The sequence below is a fragment of the Sinocyclocheilus anshuiensis genome, unplaced genomic scaffold, assembly GCF_001515605.1.
Source record: "Sinocyclocheilus anshuiensis isolate Anshui unplaced genomic scaffold, SAMN03320099.WGS_v1.1 scaffold1886, whole genome shotgun sequence".
Lineage (NCBI taxonomy): Eukaryota > Metazoa > Chordata > Actinopteri > Cypriniformes > Cyprinidae > Sinocyclocheilus > Sinocyclocheilus anshuiensis.
In genome coordinates this window covers 188,117-204,851 of record NW_015544234.1, presented here as the reverse complement: position 1 = coordinate 204,851, position 16,735 = coordinate 188,117, and the positions used below count along the sequence as shown (strand labels likewise).

The following is a 16,735-nucleotide window of genomic DNA, read 5'->3' as shown; positions in this document are numbered from 1 at the left end:
GCAGGGGTTGGAGCGAAGGCTGTCTCCCTCCACCCTTAAAGTTTATGTCGCTGCAATCGCTGCTAACCACGACCCCATAGAAGGGAGATCGCTGGGGAAGCATGACCTGGTCGTCAGGTTCCTTAAGGCTCCAAGAACCCCCTCTATACCCTCTGACGGGGCCCCAACTGCACTGGCACATCAACTGCCTCGAGTTGCTGGCAGTGCACCTTGCCCTGAGCCGTCTCAAAGGGCGCTTACGAGCCAAGCATGTACTAGTCCGCACGGACAACACAGTGACCCTTGCGTACATCAACCGACAAGGTGGTCATGTCTGGTCCCTGGACGGGACGCGGAGGTTCTGAGTGACCTACCCGAAGAGGTAGTCGACACCATCACTTCGGCGAGAGCACCATCTATGAGACACGCCTGCGCTTTGAAGTGGAACCTGTTCAAAGAAAAATGGAAGCGAAGGTGCAGTTCAGGAGACAACTTTAAATTATTTTGCATGTCCCCATCCTAAGGATTTAAACCTTTTTTTATGTGAGGTCCATACAAAAAATAGGGTTGTCCATGTTTCAGAATTTGTTGTGGGTGTATGAGCGTGAGATTTCCCGGCCTGAATTTTTTTTCCCAGTCCACCCCTCGTGGAACTTAATGGCGCAGACATGCGGTTTCATTTATTACACATAGGCCTACTGAAGCTTACGATGTTTTCAGCCTCTGCCGCCTCAATATATGAGTACATGAACAAACAGTTGCAAATAAACATTCATTAGAAATTTAGAAAAGTAATCAAAAAGTAATCAAAAGTAATCAGTTACATTACTTTAATAAAGTAATTGAAAAAGTTACACTACTATTACATTTTAAGTAGGGTAACTTGTAATCTGTAACCTATTACATTTCCAAAGTAACCTTCCCAACACTGCGTATGCGAGAAATTATGTCAGAAAAGCATCAGTACGTTATAATCGGTTATGGTTATCCATCACACGCTTGAGGTATTTGGCCAATCACAACGCACTGGATAGCTGGCCAATCAGTGTACACCTCGCTTTTCAGACCGATGAGCTTTGTAAAAATCTACGTGTTTCAGAAAGGCGGGGCATAGAGGAGAAACAATAATGTACATTATGTGGAAAATAATGTGTTTTTTTAACCTTAAACCGCATAAACACATTGCATTACACCAAATACACCAAATAATGTTATTTTTAGCAACGTCATATGACCCCTTTAATATCCAAAGTATAGTGAAACCATTATTTATTAGAACAGTTACAAGATCGGCAGTTTAAAACATTAACTTGAAAGCACAAATCACAAGATAGTTCTTTTTAAATATAAACAAGACTACTGAACAACTCTAATAGATGTTAACTAATCTAACACATAAACACACACTCACACATTCACCTAAGTTGCAGAAAGAAAGTGAGGAAAGAATGAGCTTTAAGAGTAAGAAATCCCAAGTTTCTAGCCATGTATGCAATTTTCGTCAATCATTAATTTAACCCTCACATTGAGCTTTCAATGAGGCTATGGGTGTTGACTGAAAGATGGAAGTGGAGTCCTGCAGGCTGGTCAAAGTTTGAGGCGGGCAAAGACAAAGTAAGAGACACGGCTTTGCAGCAAACCCTAATTAGAAAACGAGACTCTCGCCAGAAAAGAAACAAAGTAAAAGAAAGAAAGAAAAAAAAAAGGCAAGACTAGATGGTTTCTTTATGATGGTAGATTTGCAGCAGGTCACGAGCAGGCAAGCAGTGTGAACATAGTGAAGGCAAGGCAAACAGGAGGCAGACAGCTTTTGTTCATCATGAGTTTCTCCTCCCCTCATATAAATCAAAACATTATCTTCTTACTCACATGGTTCCTAGTTTTCCCACTCTTGTGAAATATTCTCATTATAGTAATCAAGTCTAAATTATATGATACGCTTTTACCAAGAATTAAGTGATATCAACATTTGGAAAAATAATTTTCATTCACATCATGCCAGAACCACATACTCACTGTAAATGATTCAATAGTTATTCATAATGGCATTAATCTTGGGTTCAAAGCATATTATGTGGGTGACATGATATGGAGTTAAGTCCTCTTAGCCTCATTTTGGAATGATCTGAAGCATTTTATTTTATATATGTAAAGACAGTCTCTGTGGGTTTTAGAGAGGATTCCAGTCATGCAAGGAAGGAAAAGGTCAAAGGGAGTCTGGCTTTAGCTCTTTATCTTGAGTGAGGGAAATCCCACTTTTGCCTTATAATTTTCCCTGTGAGATTCAGAATGTGTGTCTCCAGACCCATTTATCTTGGGTTAACTGCCTAAAGTTGACAACGCTGGAGGAGTTCTTTTAATACAGTCATCTAGTTTATTCAGTCGTCCATAGATGAGTAACTAGTTAGCTCAGGCTTTGTGGTGCCAACTGACAGGTCTCAGTTTTATGGTCGTCCAGTGTGAGACTCATGGCCTTTTTGGTTGTTTTGGTTCTTTGCGCTGTTTTGACACAATTCGGATTAAGTCTTTAGTGTCTGATTCAGCCCCTCACGGACGACCACCACATAAAAACGTAATAAAGCATAACAATGTCCAGGCCTGTCCTCTCTCGTCATGGACTGTCATCACTCCTCCTTTTATGCTTCCGGATCTCCTTCCATGAAACTCGCTCCGTTCCCACAGCTCTCGGCCCCTGCACTGTTTGCCACAATGATGTTTGAGGTCTTTTTGATATATGAAACACATTTCTCACTGAAGACACGTGAAAGGTCTCTCTCCAGCATGAAGCCTCGTGATTATTAAGGGTTGCTTCATGTCTGAAGCTCTTTCCACTGATCACATGTAAACAGCTTCTCACTAGTGTGACTGTTCATGTGATAGCTAAGGTTGAGTTTTGTCGTGAACTTCTTCCACACAGTTCGCAGGTTTAATGCTTCTCTCTGGTGTGAATTCTCAGGTGCCTGTTAAAGCTTGTTTGTCGTGTGAAACTGTTTCCACACTGAACACATGTGAACGGCTTCTCTCCAGTGTGAACTCTCTTGTGCCTGTTAAAGTTTCCTTGTTGAGTAAAACTCTTTCCACACTGAGGGCAGGTGTAAGGCTTCTCTCCAGTGTGAACTACCATGTGCCTTTTAAGGTTTCCCTGTTTAGGGAAACTATTTCCACACAGTTTACAGGTGTAAGGCTTCTCTCCAGTGTGAACTGTCATGTGGACATTCAAAGCGCTTTTATGAGAAAAACTCTTTCCACATTGAAGGCAGGTGTAAGGCTTCTCCTCGGTGTGAATCCTCATGTGGACTTTAAGGTTTCCATGTTCATTGAAACTCTTTCCACACTGTTGGCAGCTGTAAGGCTTTTCTCCAGTGTGAATCCTCTTGTGGACTTTCAGTTTTCCTTGATGGTCAAAACTCTTTCCACACTCTTGGCAGGTGAAATTACTTCTAGATCTGGCCTTCTGAACTATTTTTTGTGAAGAAGTCTTTGCAGTCTGTGAGCAACTAAATGATTTTTGTCCGGGCATGAAATGATGTTTCTTATACTGATCCTTATCTTGCATTTTATTCAGTTCTTCACGCTCCTCTTTCAGGTCTAGGGTGAAAAGAGACAACTACAAGTTAACACCCATTTAAAAGCAACAGTAGAACAGAAATCAATAATGCCTAAATCTGCCATTTATTTCTACAAAGGAGTATCAAACTGTGCCTATTAAAGCGTATCTTTTACATCACAAACGGTCTGTAAGATTCAACTTTTCCCCATGGACTAGTGTTAAAAAAAAAGCAAACAAAAATCACAATATATTGCAATAATTGTATAATTCATATATAGGATAGAATACAAATCAATTCAGCACCCAAGTATTGTGATAGTACTGTTTTCTGAGATAAGCGTATCATCCCAGCCTTACAACAAAACTAAAAGCCCATGAAAATGACACCAAAACCAAGACTAATCGTGACAAATAACTAATGAATTGTTACTGTTTCAGTTAATGATTTCAGCCCTCCAAAAGGACTTTTGCTAATTTGGTCGCCAAAATTTCTGTGTATCAATACTTTGATCTAGTGCCAGTTTATATTGCAGATCTATTTAAAACTCTTTCCACACAAAGAACAAATAGGATCTCACATATGCTTTTCAGGTGTATTTGTGTGATGGCAAAATAAACTTTTATTACACGTATCATAATTAAATCGCCTTCTTCCAGAGTGAATGTGCAGGTCATTTCTGAAATAGCTCCGTTTTGTAAACCTCTCGTCACACTGAGGAGCGTGGCAATGGCTTTCCAGAAAAGAGTTGGTAAATGATGTTTGAGGTCTTTCTGATTTGTGAAACACATTTCATACAGACACGTGAAAGGTCTCTCTCCAGCGTGAAGTCTCGTGCTTATTAAGGGTTGCTTGATTTCTGAATTTTTGTCCACACTAATCAAATGTAAACAGCTTCTCATTAGTGTAACTGTTCATGCGATATGTGAAAAGGTTTAGTTTTGTTCAGAAGTTCTTCCACACACTTTGTGGGAATTTAATGCTTCTCTCCAGAGTGAATCCTCATGTGCCTGTTAAAGCTTCCTTGTTGAGTAAAACAGTTTCCACACTAAGGGCATGTGCAAGGCTTCTCACCGGTGTGAATCCTCATGTGCGTTTTAAGGATTCCTTTTTCATTGAAACTATTTCCACACTGTTGGCAGGTGAAAGGCTTCTCTCTGGTGTGAATTCTCATGTGCTTGTTTAAGCTTCTTTGCTGAGTGAAACTGATTCCACACTGAAAACATGTGAACGGCTTCTCTCCAGTGTGAATCCTCATGTGCCTTTTAAAGTTTCCTTGTTGAGTAAAACTGTTTCCACACTGAGGGCATGTGAAAGGCTTCTCTCCCGTGTGAATTGTCATGTGGTTTTTAAGGTATCTTTTTTGAATGAAACTCTTTCCACACTGAGGGCAGGTGTAAGGCTTCTCTCTGGTGTGAATTCTCATGTGCTTGTTTAAGCTTCTTTGCTGAGTGAAACTGATTCCACACTGAAAACATGTGAACGGCTTCTCTCCAGTGTGAATCCTCATGTGCCTTTTAAAGTTTCCTTGTTGAGTAAAACTGTTTCCACACTGAGGGCATGTGAAAGGCTTCTCTCCCGTGTGAATTGTCATGTGGTTTTTAAGGTATCTTTTTTGAATGAAACTCTTTCCACACTGAGGGCAGGTGTAAGGCTTCTCTCTGGTGTGAATTCTCATGTGCTTGTTTAAGCTTCTTTGCTGAGTGAAACTGATTCCACACTGAAAACATGTGAACGGCTTCTCTCCAGTGTGAATCCTCATGTGCCTTTTAAAGTTTCCTTGTTGAGTAAAACTGTTTCCACACTGAGGGCATGTGAAAGGCTTCTCTCCCGTGTGAATTACCATGTGGTTTTTAAGGTATCTTTTTTGAATGAAACTCTTTCCACACTGTTGGCAGGTGAAAGGCTTCTCTCCAGTGTGAATTCTTATGTGGTCATTAAGAGTGTTTTTATGTGTAAAATTCTTTCCACATTGAGGGCAGGTGAAAGGCTTCTCTCCAGTGTGAACTATCATGTGCCTTTTAAGGTTTCCCTTTTTAGGGAAACTATTTCCACACAGTTTGCAGGAGTAAGGCTTCTCTCCGGTGTGAATTCTCATGTGGACTTGAAGTTTTCCACGTTGATCAAAACTCTTTTCATATTGTTGGCAGGTGAAATGACATCTAGTTCCAGTATTTTGAGCCCTTTTTCGTGTCAAAGTCTTTGGACAAAAATCATATAGTTGCTCACAGATTGCAGTTACGAAATCATGTTTCTTAAACTGATCTTTGTCTTGTATTTCATTCAGTTCTTCACTCTCTTCTTTCAGATCTTGGGTGAAAAGAGATAAATACAAGTTAACACCCACTTAAAAGCAACAGTAGAAGAGAAATCAATAATGGCCAAATCTGCCATTTATTTCTAAAAAAAAAAAAAAGAAGCGTCAAACTCAGCAACTAGAGGGTCACAGTCCTGCATAGTTCAGCTCCAACCTGCTGCAAACCTACCTTTAGTTTTCAAGTAATGAAGACCTTGACTGAGGTGTGCTTAATTAGAGTTGAAGCTAAACTCTGCAGTGTTGTGGCCCTCCAGGAACTGAATTAGACATCCCTGGTATAAAATATTAGAAGATTATTATCCTCACCCAACAAGCAAACTATATGTTAAGAGTTATGTGAACTACCCCCAAACTAACACCCTCTGGTTACTGTGGTAACAAGACATGACATTAAGATAAGAATGGTTTACAAAAAAGGAATGTAGAATTTCACTCTATAAGTACATTGAAACAAACGTATATTTTTCTCATTTTGAACGTGTCGCTGAGTCACAAGTGGCCCAGAGAATTTTGGACATTATTGCTTCAATGTGTGTTAACAGGGAGAGCACAGGATGTGCATTCAGCGCTGACTGTTGAGCAAAGCAGTGATTATAAAACCGTTGAAACTGCATTATTGCAAGCGTATGAATTAGCACCTGAGGCATATCGCCAGAAATGTAGAATTTTTTAAAACCTGAGAAGAGCACTTATCTTGAATTATCCAGAGAAAGAGAGAACATGTTTGATCGTTGGTGTACCTCAATGAAAGTAACTACTAAAGAACAGCTCAGGGAGTTGATTCTTTTGGAAGAGTTGAAAAATTGCGTACCGAATGCTGTTGCGATGTATTTAAATGAGCATAAGGTGAGTAAATTGTCAGATGCTGCTCTCATGGCTGATGAATTCGTCCTTACTCACCGAGGTTCGACTAGCCATTTAAATGATTCTTATAATGTTAGACCTAAGATGAGTGTTTTAAATAAGAGCAAAGTGACTGTAGTACGTCAGAATGTTGTTTCTAGTTCTTCTACTGAACATGCTGTCGCTAATGCACGCATGAAAGGAGAGATTGTGTGCTTCTATTGTAAAAGGGCAGGACATAACATTTGTGATTATACAGTTCTTAAAAAGAAAGAGAAATCTGCTAAAACTGTTGGTTTATTCTTTTCATCATGTGAGAACCATAGTCCTGTCCAAGTTGTACAAAAACAAAACAAGTAGAGGGATATCTCTGAGGTGGAGATTGAGAATGCGAAGAGTCATAGTGATTATGCACCATTTCATACATAGGGGACTGTGTCTTTGCCTGGCTCCGAGAAGAATGTTCCTGTTTGTATCCTTCGAGATACTGGGGCCACGCAGTCCTTTTTACTGGAAGGACACCTGCCTTTTTCTGATAGTACTGCTACTGGAACCCGCATACTGGTGTGAGGGTTTGAGATGGGGTTTTGTAGAAGTTCCTTTACACCGTATACATCTCACCTCAAAACTTGTGTCAGGTAATGTTGTCGTTGAAGTTCGTGCAGTGCTACCTGTTCCTGGTGTCACCTTTATACTTGGCAACAATTTAGCAGGAGAAAATGTGTGGGAAAAGCCAGATAGTAGAAACAATAGTAGTTTCTATTGTAAAGAAAATGGATGACTCCTCTAACTGTCCTAACTTATTCCCTGCTTGTGCGATCACTCGAGCCAAGGCTAAGATGATGATATTGGATGAAAAGGAAAGTTCTTAGTGATACTTTTTTTTCTTCTGTGAATTCCTCCCAGCCAGAATGTAGTGTTGTGGTCACTAATATTGAAGCTAATAGTTCTATGTCTATATCTACAGCCTGTTGTTGACGGCAAGGTGTAAAAGTCTGGTTCCATATCTGAAAATCCATTTCATTGTGATGGCCATGATGATGTTTGTTCTTTGAGTGACACTATAAAGTGGAGACAATGAAAATTAGGTAAATCTCAAGAGAAGATGCGGAGATTGTTCGACTGCAAGGTTAAATTCAGAGAATTTCAAGTAGGTGACAAAGTGTTGGCTTTATTACCCATTTTGACTAGTCCTTTCCAGGCTAGATTTACTGGACCTTATAGGGTTGCAAAATGTTTTCCCAATAACAACTATTTAGTAAATACGCCTGATCACTGGAAGAAATTACAGGTTTGTCATATTAATTTATTAAAATCTTATGTGACTCCTCACTCCTGTAACCTCTTTGTCTGTTGATATTGTATCAACTACTTTATCTGTTGGTCAGGGCACTTCAGAAGTATCTGAAGAAACGGTGAGAATTTGGGTCCAGTAGATACAGGGGAAATTAAGGGATCTTCTCGAGAAGTAGTGGAAGGAAGACTTAACAATTCTGAAATCTTTGCTAATCTTACTCATCATTTGTCATCATCTGATGTCCCTACTCGAACTCATGTCATTGAGCATGACATTAACATTGGAACAGCTCAACCTGTAAAACAACATCCGTATCAGTGTAGCGTCTGGACCAATCAGACACACCATTTTGCATTTGATTTAACAAATCAATTATTCATTAGATTAACAAACATTCACAGACCCCTCACCCAATAAACATACTGGGTGCCAAGATGTCTGTGAACGAGGCCCAGGACCCTGGTTACCATGGCAACCATGACACCTTTGCTAGACCAGATAGACTTTACGACCTAATGGCATGTTGAGAGTTCTCCCTCCCACTATATTTTCCATAGAAAAGACACATAATGCACAGCAAAATGGACTCTTCTATAATTAATTCATAGGAAAACCTTTCTGTGAATGAACACACATCTTCTCAGGACATTGTGTATACCATTACTGTTCTCGTATATTGCCTTTTGAATTGTATACTGTTTTGTGTGTGTGTTATGAAGGCCTCACATCAGTGACCCGCCTCCAGTCTGCGGTTCTGTTAGATTCTGAGAAGATGAGGATGTGAGCTAAAATCCTCTAAGGACACCCTAAGTCTGCGCCAGGCCTCGGGCCTTGACTCTCCATTCACCAAAGATCCTAGGATCTCGGCTGATGTATCTCTTAGCTCTTTTTCACTTTCCACTGGGAAGAAACTCCCAATTTTCCTCGAGAGACCTCATGGCTTGCAAACGAGCGAAGCATGGCAGTTGCCCCGCCTCTCTCCTCCTCATTAGCATTTAAAGCTACAGACACAGAAATGGCACGTCCTAAGGAAAGCTCATTGTGGGACTGGCTCGTAGTGGCTGAAATTCTGCACCAAGGCTGAATTTTGGGAAAGAGACTTCAGATACAGTACTAGGGACCACTTAGGCCTATATAAAAGCATCTAAAAAGCAGCATGTCATGGGACCTTTAATAAAACTCTTGTGCACAAATTACATGAGTTTCTGATTCTGCCTTGCAAATTAATGTCCCTTTACGATTCCAATTTTTCTACATGCTCTAATGCATTAATACTGTATGAAAGTATTTTCTGTGGCCACGAAAATAACTTTTCCTAGAGTTGATATGAATGTACACTGAATGAGGGCAATTTAATTCTGCTACAGTTACTACTGGCAGTTGATATAAATAATTGTAATTAATCATAAATATACATTTCCCTTTTGAGCTGATTTGCTACATCAGGTCAACCCCATAAAAAGGGAACTACTTCAGAAAGAAGTGGATTATTTACTCGCCCATAATTGGAGAACTCCAAGAACTATTGCTGGGTTCTGCCATGCATCTTGGTGAGTAAGTCCGATAATTCATATCGTTTTTGTACAGGCTACAGGAAGCTTAATTCCCATACAAAACCTGATTTTTATTCCTTAACCAGAATTTATGATTGTGCTGCTCGTGTTGGCTCTGCAGAGTTTGTCAGTAAATTCGATCTTCTGAAAGGTTATTGGTAAGTGCCCTTGACATCTCGTGCTAAGGAACTGTCCGCTTTTTTTTACACCCAATAGCTTCCTGCAGTACACTGTCATGCCTTTTGGGGTTCGAAACACTCCCGCTACATTTAAACGGATGGTAAATCAAGAACTGTATGGATTGTCGAGATGCGAGGCTTACTTAGACGATGTTGATTTGTTTAGTTCTTTTTGATCTGAACATCTTGACCAAATTCGAGAGCTTTTTGTACATCTGGCCGAAGCCAATCTAACCATCAACCTTGCCAAATGTGACTTTGGAAAAGCTACTGTAACCTATCTGGTTAAGGTGGTGGGTCAGGGTTGCGTAAAACCCAGTGATGCTGCAGTTGATGCTATTGGAAAATTCCTTACACCTGCTACCCGTCGTGAACTCCATCGATTCTTAGGAATAGTAGGTTATTGTCGAGGGTTTTGTCAGAATTTTGCAAGTGTAGTTGACTGCTTTTATTTGTTGAGTCCAAAGAAACCATTTATCTGGTCAATGTCGGTATGCCTTTGATAATGCTAAACTCTCTTGGCTAACGCTCCTGTATTGGTTGCACCTAATTTCCAGAAACGTTTTCTTCTCGTAGTGGATGTGGTAGTGCTTGTGGTGCTGTTCTTTTACAAAAAGATGCTGATGGAATTGAACATCTGGTTAGCTGTTTAAAAAAAAAATACAAAAATTATTGCCATCAACAGGCTTATTCCCATAATGCTAAACTCTCTTGGCTAACGCTCCTGTATTGGTTGCACCTAATTTCCAGAAACGTTTTCTTCTCGTAGTGGATGCCAGTGCTTGTGGTGCTGTTCTTTTACAAAAAGATGCTGATGGAATTGAACATCTGGTTAGCTATTTAAAAAAAAAATAAAAAAATTATTGCCATCAACAGGCTTATTCCACCATTGAAAAAGAGGCTTTAGCTCTTGTATTGGCTGTTCAACCTTTTGAGGTTTATTTGAGCTAAATTTGTGGACCCATTATTGTGTACACTGATCACAACTCTTTGACCTTCTTGGGCCGAATGCGTGGTAAAAACCAAAGAATTATGAGATGGAGTCTTATTTTACAATCTTTCCACCTACAGATCAAACATATACGTGGCAAAGATAATCTGATTGCCAGTGCTCTTTCATGTGTGTAAAGGTTTATGTGTAGTGTCTGCGGTGTCTTTCCCTCTCTCTGATGTCCTAGGGCCCAGGAGATCTGAGGGTGAAATAGAGCGGGATTGCAGAGATGAGTATCACCAGCCTTAATGTATCTTCTTGTGGGATGTTTATGTTTTTTTGTTCGTTTCTTTTAATTTTTTTCTTCCCTTTTGTCGGTTCTTTAGGGCAGTGTTTCCCAACCTTTTTTTAGTCGCGGCACCTTTTGGAAATCACCATGTCGGGGTCCAAGGTCGCAGCGGAGAAAGGGAAGGATGTCCCTTCGTGCTCGTGTCCGGCAGCTTGTGTATTTATCCGATGTGTATCACGTGCATGGGTGTTAAGCACGCTCAGGCCGCACTGGCGGATGCGGACAGTTGCGTGCACGTCGTGTAATGCCGGAACTGCAGAATATAATGTCATACAGATATTTTTTATATTATTAAAAATGTTTGTCCATCAATGGTGGCAATCAGTAGGCTAATTTCTAATGAAGAGACCAATATATATGACATGATTTTAATGTAGGCTTTTATACATAGGTAAACATGATTTAATTACCATTATAATTAGCTATCTCACAAATTTTTTCACTCAGTGTTTTTTTAATTTTACAGTGGGGTAATTTTGGTGCAGTAGCACGAGATAGCTTGATTTCAAACTTTGAATTGAATAAAAAATGACAAGTAAGCAAGCAGTCAGTAATAAAATAAGAACAAATATTCTACTCACCATGTCGGGGTCCAAGGTCGCAGCGGAGAAAGGGAAGGATGTCCCTTCGCGCTCGTGTCCGGCAGCTTGTGGATTTATGATCTCAGGCAGGGATTTGCATCCGATGTGTATCGCGTGCATGGGTGTTAAGCACCCTCAGGCCGCGCTGGCGTGTAATGCCAGCCAGGATCTTGGAAAGAAGGCTTCGGGTGGCTGCATCTTCTAAAGATGATCTGGTTCTATTCCCTTCGACAAAGGGGTCCAACCCTCTCCCCCACGGGATCTTTCTTCGTGGGGGGATATTATGGATTCAGAGTCTCCTGAGTTTACGCCGCTTTTCGACCAGCAGCTGCTTGCGGAAGGCGATAAGGTGGAGGGAGACAAGGAGGAGGATGAGGAGATGTTAGCTCGCCGCCTCCGAGAGGAGCCGGATGATGAGGAGGATGACGCTATCCTGTCTGCAGCACAAGCGCCTAGGCCCGTGAGCGCACAAAGCGTCGACGTGGCGTCGACGGGGGTGAGAAGACATCGCAGCAAGCGAAAGACGGCAAGCCACATACAACGGCGCCATCTTGGAGAGTCTGGAAAAAAATAACGGTCGCCTTAAAAAAACTCACTCTTGGGGGTCAGTTATAATATTTTAAACTTACCATTGAAAGGGTTAATTCCATTCGAAAGACGTATCTATCATCCATTTTTACTTTAATACAAATGTGTATTTTAGAATTTTTTAGAAATATGACAATCACATATCTCACACAGAGATCGCACTGTCATAGTGGGAATATTCATGCATAATTTAAACACAATCACATGATATCAGATAAAAAAATAAAACATTTTAGAAGAGAACGCAACATCATGGTTGTTTGAACCAATGAGCATTAAGCTGTGTCATCAGCAAGTCGTTTCCCATCGTGCTTTTGGTCAGCGCAGCCCCTCACTGCAGCCACCTACTCTCGCCTTCATTTCAGGCGAGGCGAGGCGAGGCGAGGCGCATCTCAAACAAGCCTAGTGTAACGGTCAACTTAGATCACATGTGCCTTAATAACCAATCACATTATAGCCTTGACGGCACTGAATTTCAGAAATAGTTGTACACTCAATCGCTGTTTACGGATACCATAGGAATAGTGATGTCATAGATCACGTGCATTTCTCAAAACGAATCAAGCTCCGATACAGTGCTTCAATGTGTAATGTGTTGTTTTTTTGATACAAGCTTCGAAGCTTCGGTGTAGTGATGTTCGTAACATCACTAGTTCTCTTTCAAACAATCGCTCGGTATCTCACTATGGGAAACGCCCCAGGCGTGATAGACTATGGAAGCACCAATTACCCCACGTCTGTCCGAAGGACGGACCAATCACAGCTCATGACAAGGAGCCCACCCCCTCCATATATATATGGCTGTGATCCCCGAAAACGGCATTCTTGTTCTCTTCCCCGTGAACATTTTCTTTTAGCATCTGTTCTGACGTAGGTAGACGTTGCCGAACGCAGTGCAGTTAAATTCGGTTGTGGATTTCTCTACTCGTTACTGAGTTTTTTCTAGCTAATGCGTTAAGGCGAGCTAAGATTATTCTACTCACCATGTCGGGGTCCAAGGTCGCAGCGGAGAAAGGGAAGGATGTCCCTTCGCGCTCGTGTCCGGCAGCTTGTGGATTTATGATCTCAGGCAGGGATTTGCATCCGATGTGTATCGCGTGCATGGGTGTTAAGCACCCTCAGGCCGCGCTGGGAAAATGGAACGCTTCACCGCTTCCATGTACCAAAAAATGTATAAATCCTCAGCATTGGCGGTGCGGGCACTTAACGTCACTTCGTTGTTGACGGCCTATCAAGCCGAGTTGTTGGAGGAGCTGGGCACTCAGCTGGACGCCGGCAATCCAAACCCGGGGGTCTGGGAGGAGATCTGCAACATAACGGATCTCAATCTACGCACCTCACGTAGCGGGATTCAGCTCGGGTGTTAGAAGCAGAAATATCCTCCCTCTTAAAGAAAAAATAAGACGAGTTCCAGTGGGGAAAACTCAGAAAGGCTATTACTCCCATTATTTTCTAATTCCAAAGAAAGACGGGGGTTTACACCCAATAATGGACCTACGCGCTCTAAACAAGCACTTGCTCCTCGCGTGTTCAGCAGGTGCATAGAGACAGCGTTATCACCGCTGAGACACAAGGGGCTCAGAATATCTGCTTATCTGGACGATTATCTGATATGCGCTCACTCGCGGGAGTGCGCGGAACGGAACACAGAGATGCTCACGTCTCATCTAATGAGTCTGGGGTTCAGAATCAACTATGCCAAAAGACAGCTGATTCCATCTCAGGAGATAGAGTATCTGGGCTTATGAATAGACTCTGTGGAATACCGTGCTATGCTCTCGGAAAGGAGAATAATGGTGTTTTATCAGTGCTTTTGCAAGGGAAATTGGGTATCGTTCAGGACCTGTCTCTGCCTTTTGGGCATGATGACTTCGTCGCTGTCTGTGGTCCCGCTAGGTTTGCTGAAAATGAGAGACTTCCAGCGATGGGTAGCAGCGAGACGTCTGTGTCCTCGTCGGCACCTCGCGCGCAGAGTAAGAATACACGCGGAGTGCGTGATGGCTCTTCATCAGTGGAGAGATCCCTGTTTATTCCAGACAGGGGTTCCCTTGGGAATACTGGCGTTTGAGACCAGTATCTAAGCATCTGGTCCCATCATGGGACTTGTCCATGGTTCTGAATGATTTAACTCGGGCCCCATTTGAACCTCTGGAGAGTGTGGATATTAAGCTCCTATCTCTGAAAACGGTCTTACTAGCTTTAGTCTCAGCTTTAAACAAGTGTGTGAGTTGCATGCTTTGTCGGTTCATCGGGAATGTCTGGATTAGTATCTAAGCATCTGGTCCCGTCATGGGACTTGTCCATGGTTCTGAATGCTTTAACTCGGGCCCCATTTGAACCTCTGGAGAGTGTGGATATTAAGCTCCTATCTCTGAAAACGGTCTTACTAGCTTTAGTCTCAGCTTTAAGCGAGTGTGTGAGTTGCATGCTTTGTCGGTTCATCGGGCATGTCTGGATTTTAGTCCAGATAACAGCAAGGTTACGTTACTGCCTAACCCGGCGTTCGTTCCCAAAGTCAGTGATTCAGCTTATAACTGCTCTGCTTTGGAGTTGCGTGCCTTTTACCCCCCTCCTTTTTCTTTTGGAGGAGGAACGGAAATTCCACACTTTGTGTCCTGTACGAGCGTTACGCTATTATGTAAACAGGACACGATCGTTCAGGAAGAATGATCAGTTATTCGTTTCATGGGCCACTCAATGTAAGGGTAAGTCGATCCCCTCACAGCGCCTTTCCCATTGGATGGTGGAGGCGATTGAATTGGCCTATACATCTATGGGTCTTCATTCCCCAGCGGGCTTAAGGGCTCATTCAACAAGGGGTATGGCTACCTTGTGGGCATTGTTCAAGGGGATTTCGGTAGGGGATATTTGTGCAGCGGCAAGCTGGGCTTACCCTCATACATTTATCAGATTTTACCGTCTGGATCATAGACTGTATTAAAACATGGACGTAGTGTCCGTGACATAACCCGTAGACTTCTGACGAGCGTTTTGAAGCCTAAAGTAGGTGGAGCCAGCCATCGCCATCTTGGCAGCGCGTCACTCCCGGATAATCGAAAATGGGCAAAGAGGCGGGAGCTGACTGCTGAAACCACGCCCACCTAGCTCGACGGTGGAGACAGCAGCGGCAATCCACTTGTCACTCAAGTGGCCACGCCCTTAATTATGCAGAACTTTAAGGCTTAATATAATTTAAACGGATGAGTTATAAAAAAATTCACTCCCCTCACAGTTGTCATGAAGGGCAAAATTAGCTATATAGACCAAAATCATTTTTTGAACCAGGCTGTAAACATGTTTTTTTCTGGCTTGGGCATTGTTTAAGGGGATTTCGGTAGGAGATATTTGTGCAGCGGCAAGCTCGGCTTCCCCTCATACATTTATCAGATTTTACCGTCTGGATGTCACTGTGCCTTCTATGGCTCATGCAGTTCTCAATGTTGGCTCTTTGGAGAATTGAAAGGTTATCGTTCGTTCTTGCCAGGTCTGTTCGGCGGCTACGGAAAGCATGCGTTTCGGGAGTTGGCTATATCATTCCCATTCCATAGTCTTATCACGCCTGGGGCGTTTCCCATAGTGAGATACCTCGCTCTGTTCTCAGAGAACCGGGGTTACGCAAGTAACCTAACGTTTCCTGCTGTTGTCCAATACTGTTTTAAAAAGCACACGTGGTATTTATCTACTTTGGGTCCTAATTAGGCGACGACCAGCACATAAACTGTTGTGCAGTGCTGCCTACTTTATAAAGCAGTAAAAGTGCCCCTTCCTGCACCAAAACCAGTCGTCTGTTGATGAGAGTCTTAAACAAGGACTGGTGGGACGTTGTCTTGCTCCACTTCACAGATGCTGAGTGAAAGGGGAGTTTTATAATGACTGGACACGATTTATGACACTTTATTCACCAGGAAGAACAGCTCGTTCCGTGCGTCATACGTCATTATGCTATTTCTACGTCACTGCGCATGCGCAGTACTTTCCAGTTTCGGTTTTCAATCCGATCAATTGTTTACATGTCTTCTCGCTCGGATTACAAAAGGAATAAACCACCCCTTACAATCCGATCGAAATTTTAGTCGGATCTGGCCAATTCAATCCGATTGACGTGTTTACATTTAACTTTTTTATTCTGATTGTGCTTCTAGTCCTATTACGATTGGATTAGTAGGGTCCATGTAAACACAGCTACTGATCTCTTTTTTTTACCCTTACATCATGGAGTCCTGAGATTTTATTATAATTTTTTTGATTTGTTATATCAATTTGTTTTCCTTATGTTTTTCTCCAGACTTATGTCTGTTATTTGTGGTCATTGTTATATTTGTTTATAAAAAAAATAATGCATAATAGTTTGTTTTGATTGAACAGCCATGTTTGACCCATATTTTATGTTGCAGTTTGAAACAAGCTGACAGTAACAGATGTTTTACACTATATGGTGATGCCAATGAAACTTATTGGTATTATAAAATATTTAAATTTTGTACTATTATGCTTTCTCACTTTTTCAACTTTAGTTAGTCTGTAATGTTGCTGTTTGAGCATAAAAAAGATCTGTGAAGTTACAAAGCTC

General features: G+C 41.7%; 1 protein-coding gene across 1 annotated transcript in view; it reads right to left on the bottom strand.

Annotated features, from left to right (window-relative positions):
• Positions 1-2,063: 2,063 nt before the first annotated feature.
• LOC107697551 (gastrula zinc finger protein XlCGF57.1-like) overlaps positions 2,064-16,735 on the bottom strand; it is a 24,618-nt gene continuing 9,946 nt past the window's right edge. The window contains exons 2-3 of the mRNA XM_016498347.1: positions 4,618-5,837; positions 2,064-3,355 (exon numbers count right to left, since the gene is read on the bottom strand). Of these exons, the coding sequence (XP_016353833.1) occupies positions 2,906-3,355; positions 4,618-5,625 (1,458 nt within the window). The 5' untranslated portion in view covers positions 5,626-5,837 and the 3' untranslated portion in view covers positions 2,064-2,905. The remainder of the gene's footprint in view (positions 3,356-4,617; positions 5,838-16,735) is intronic.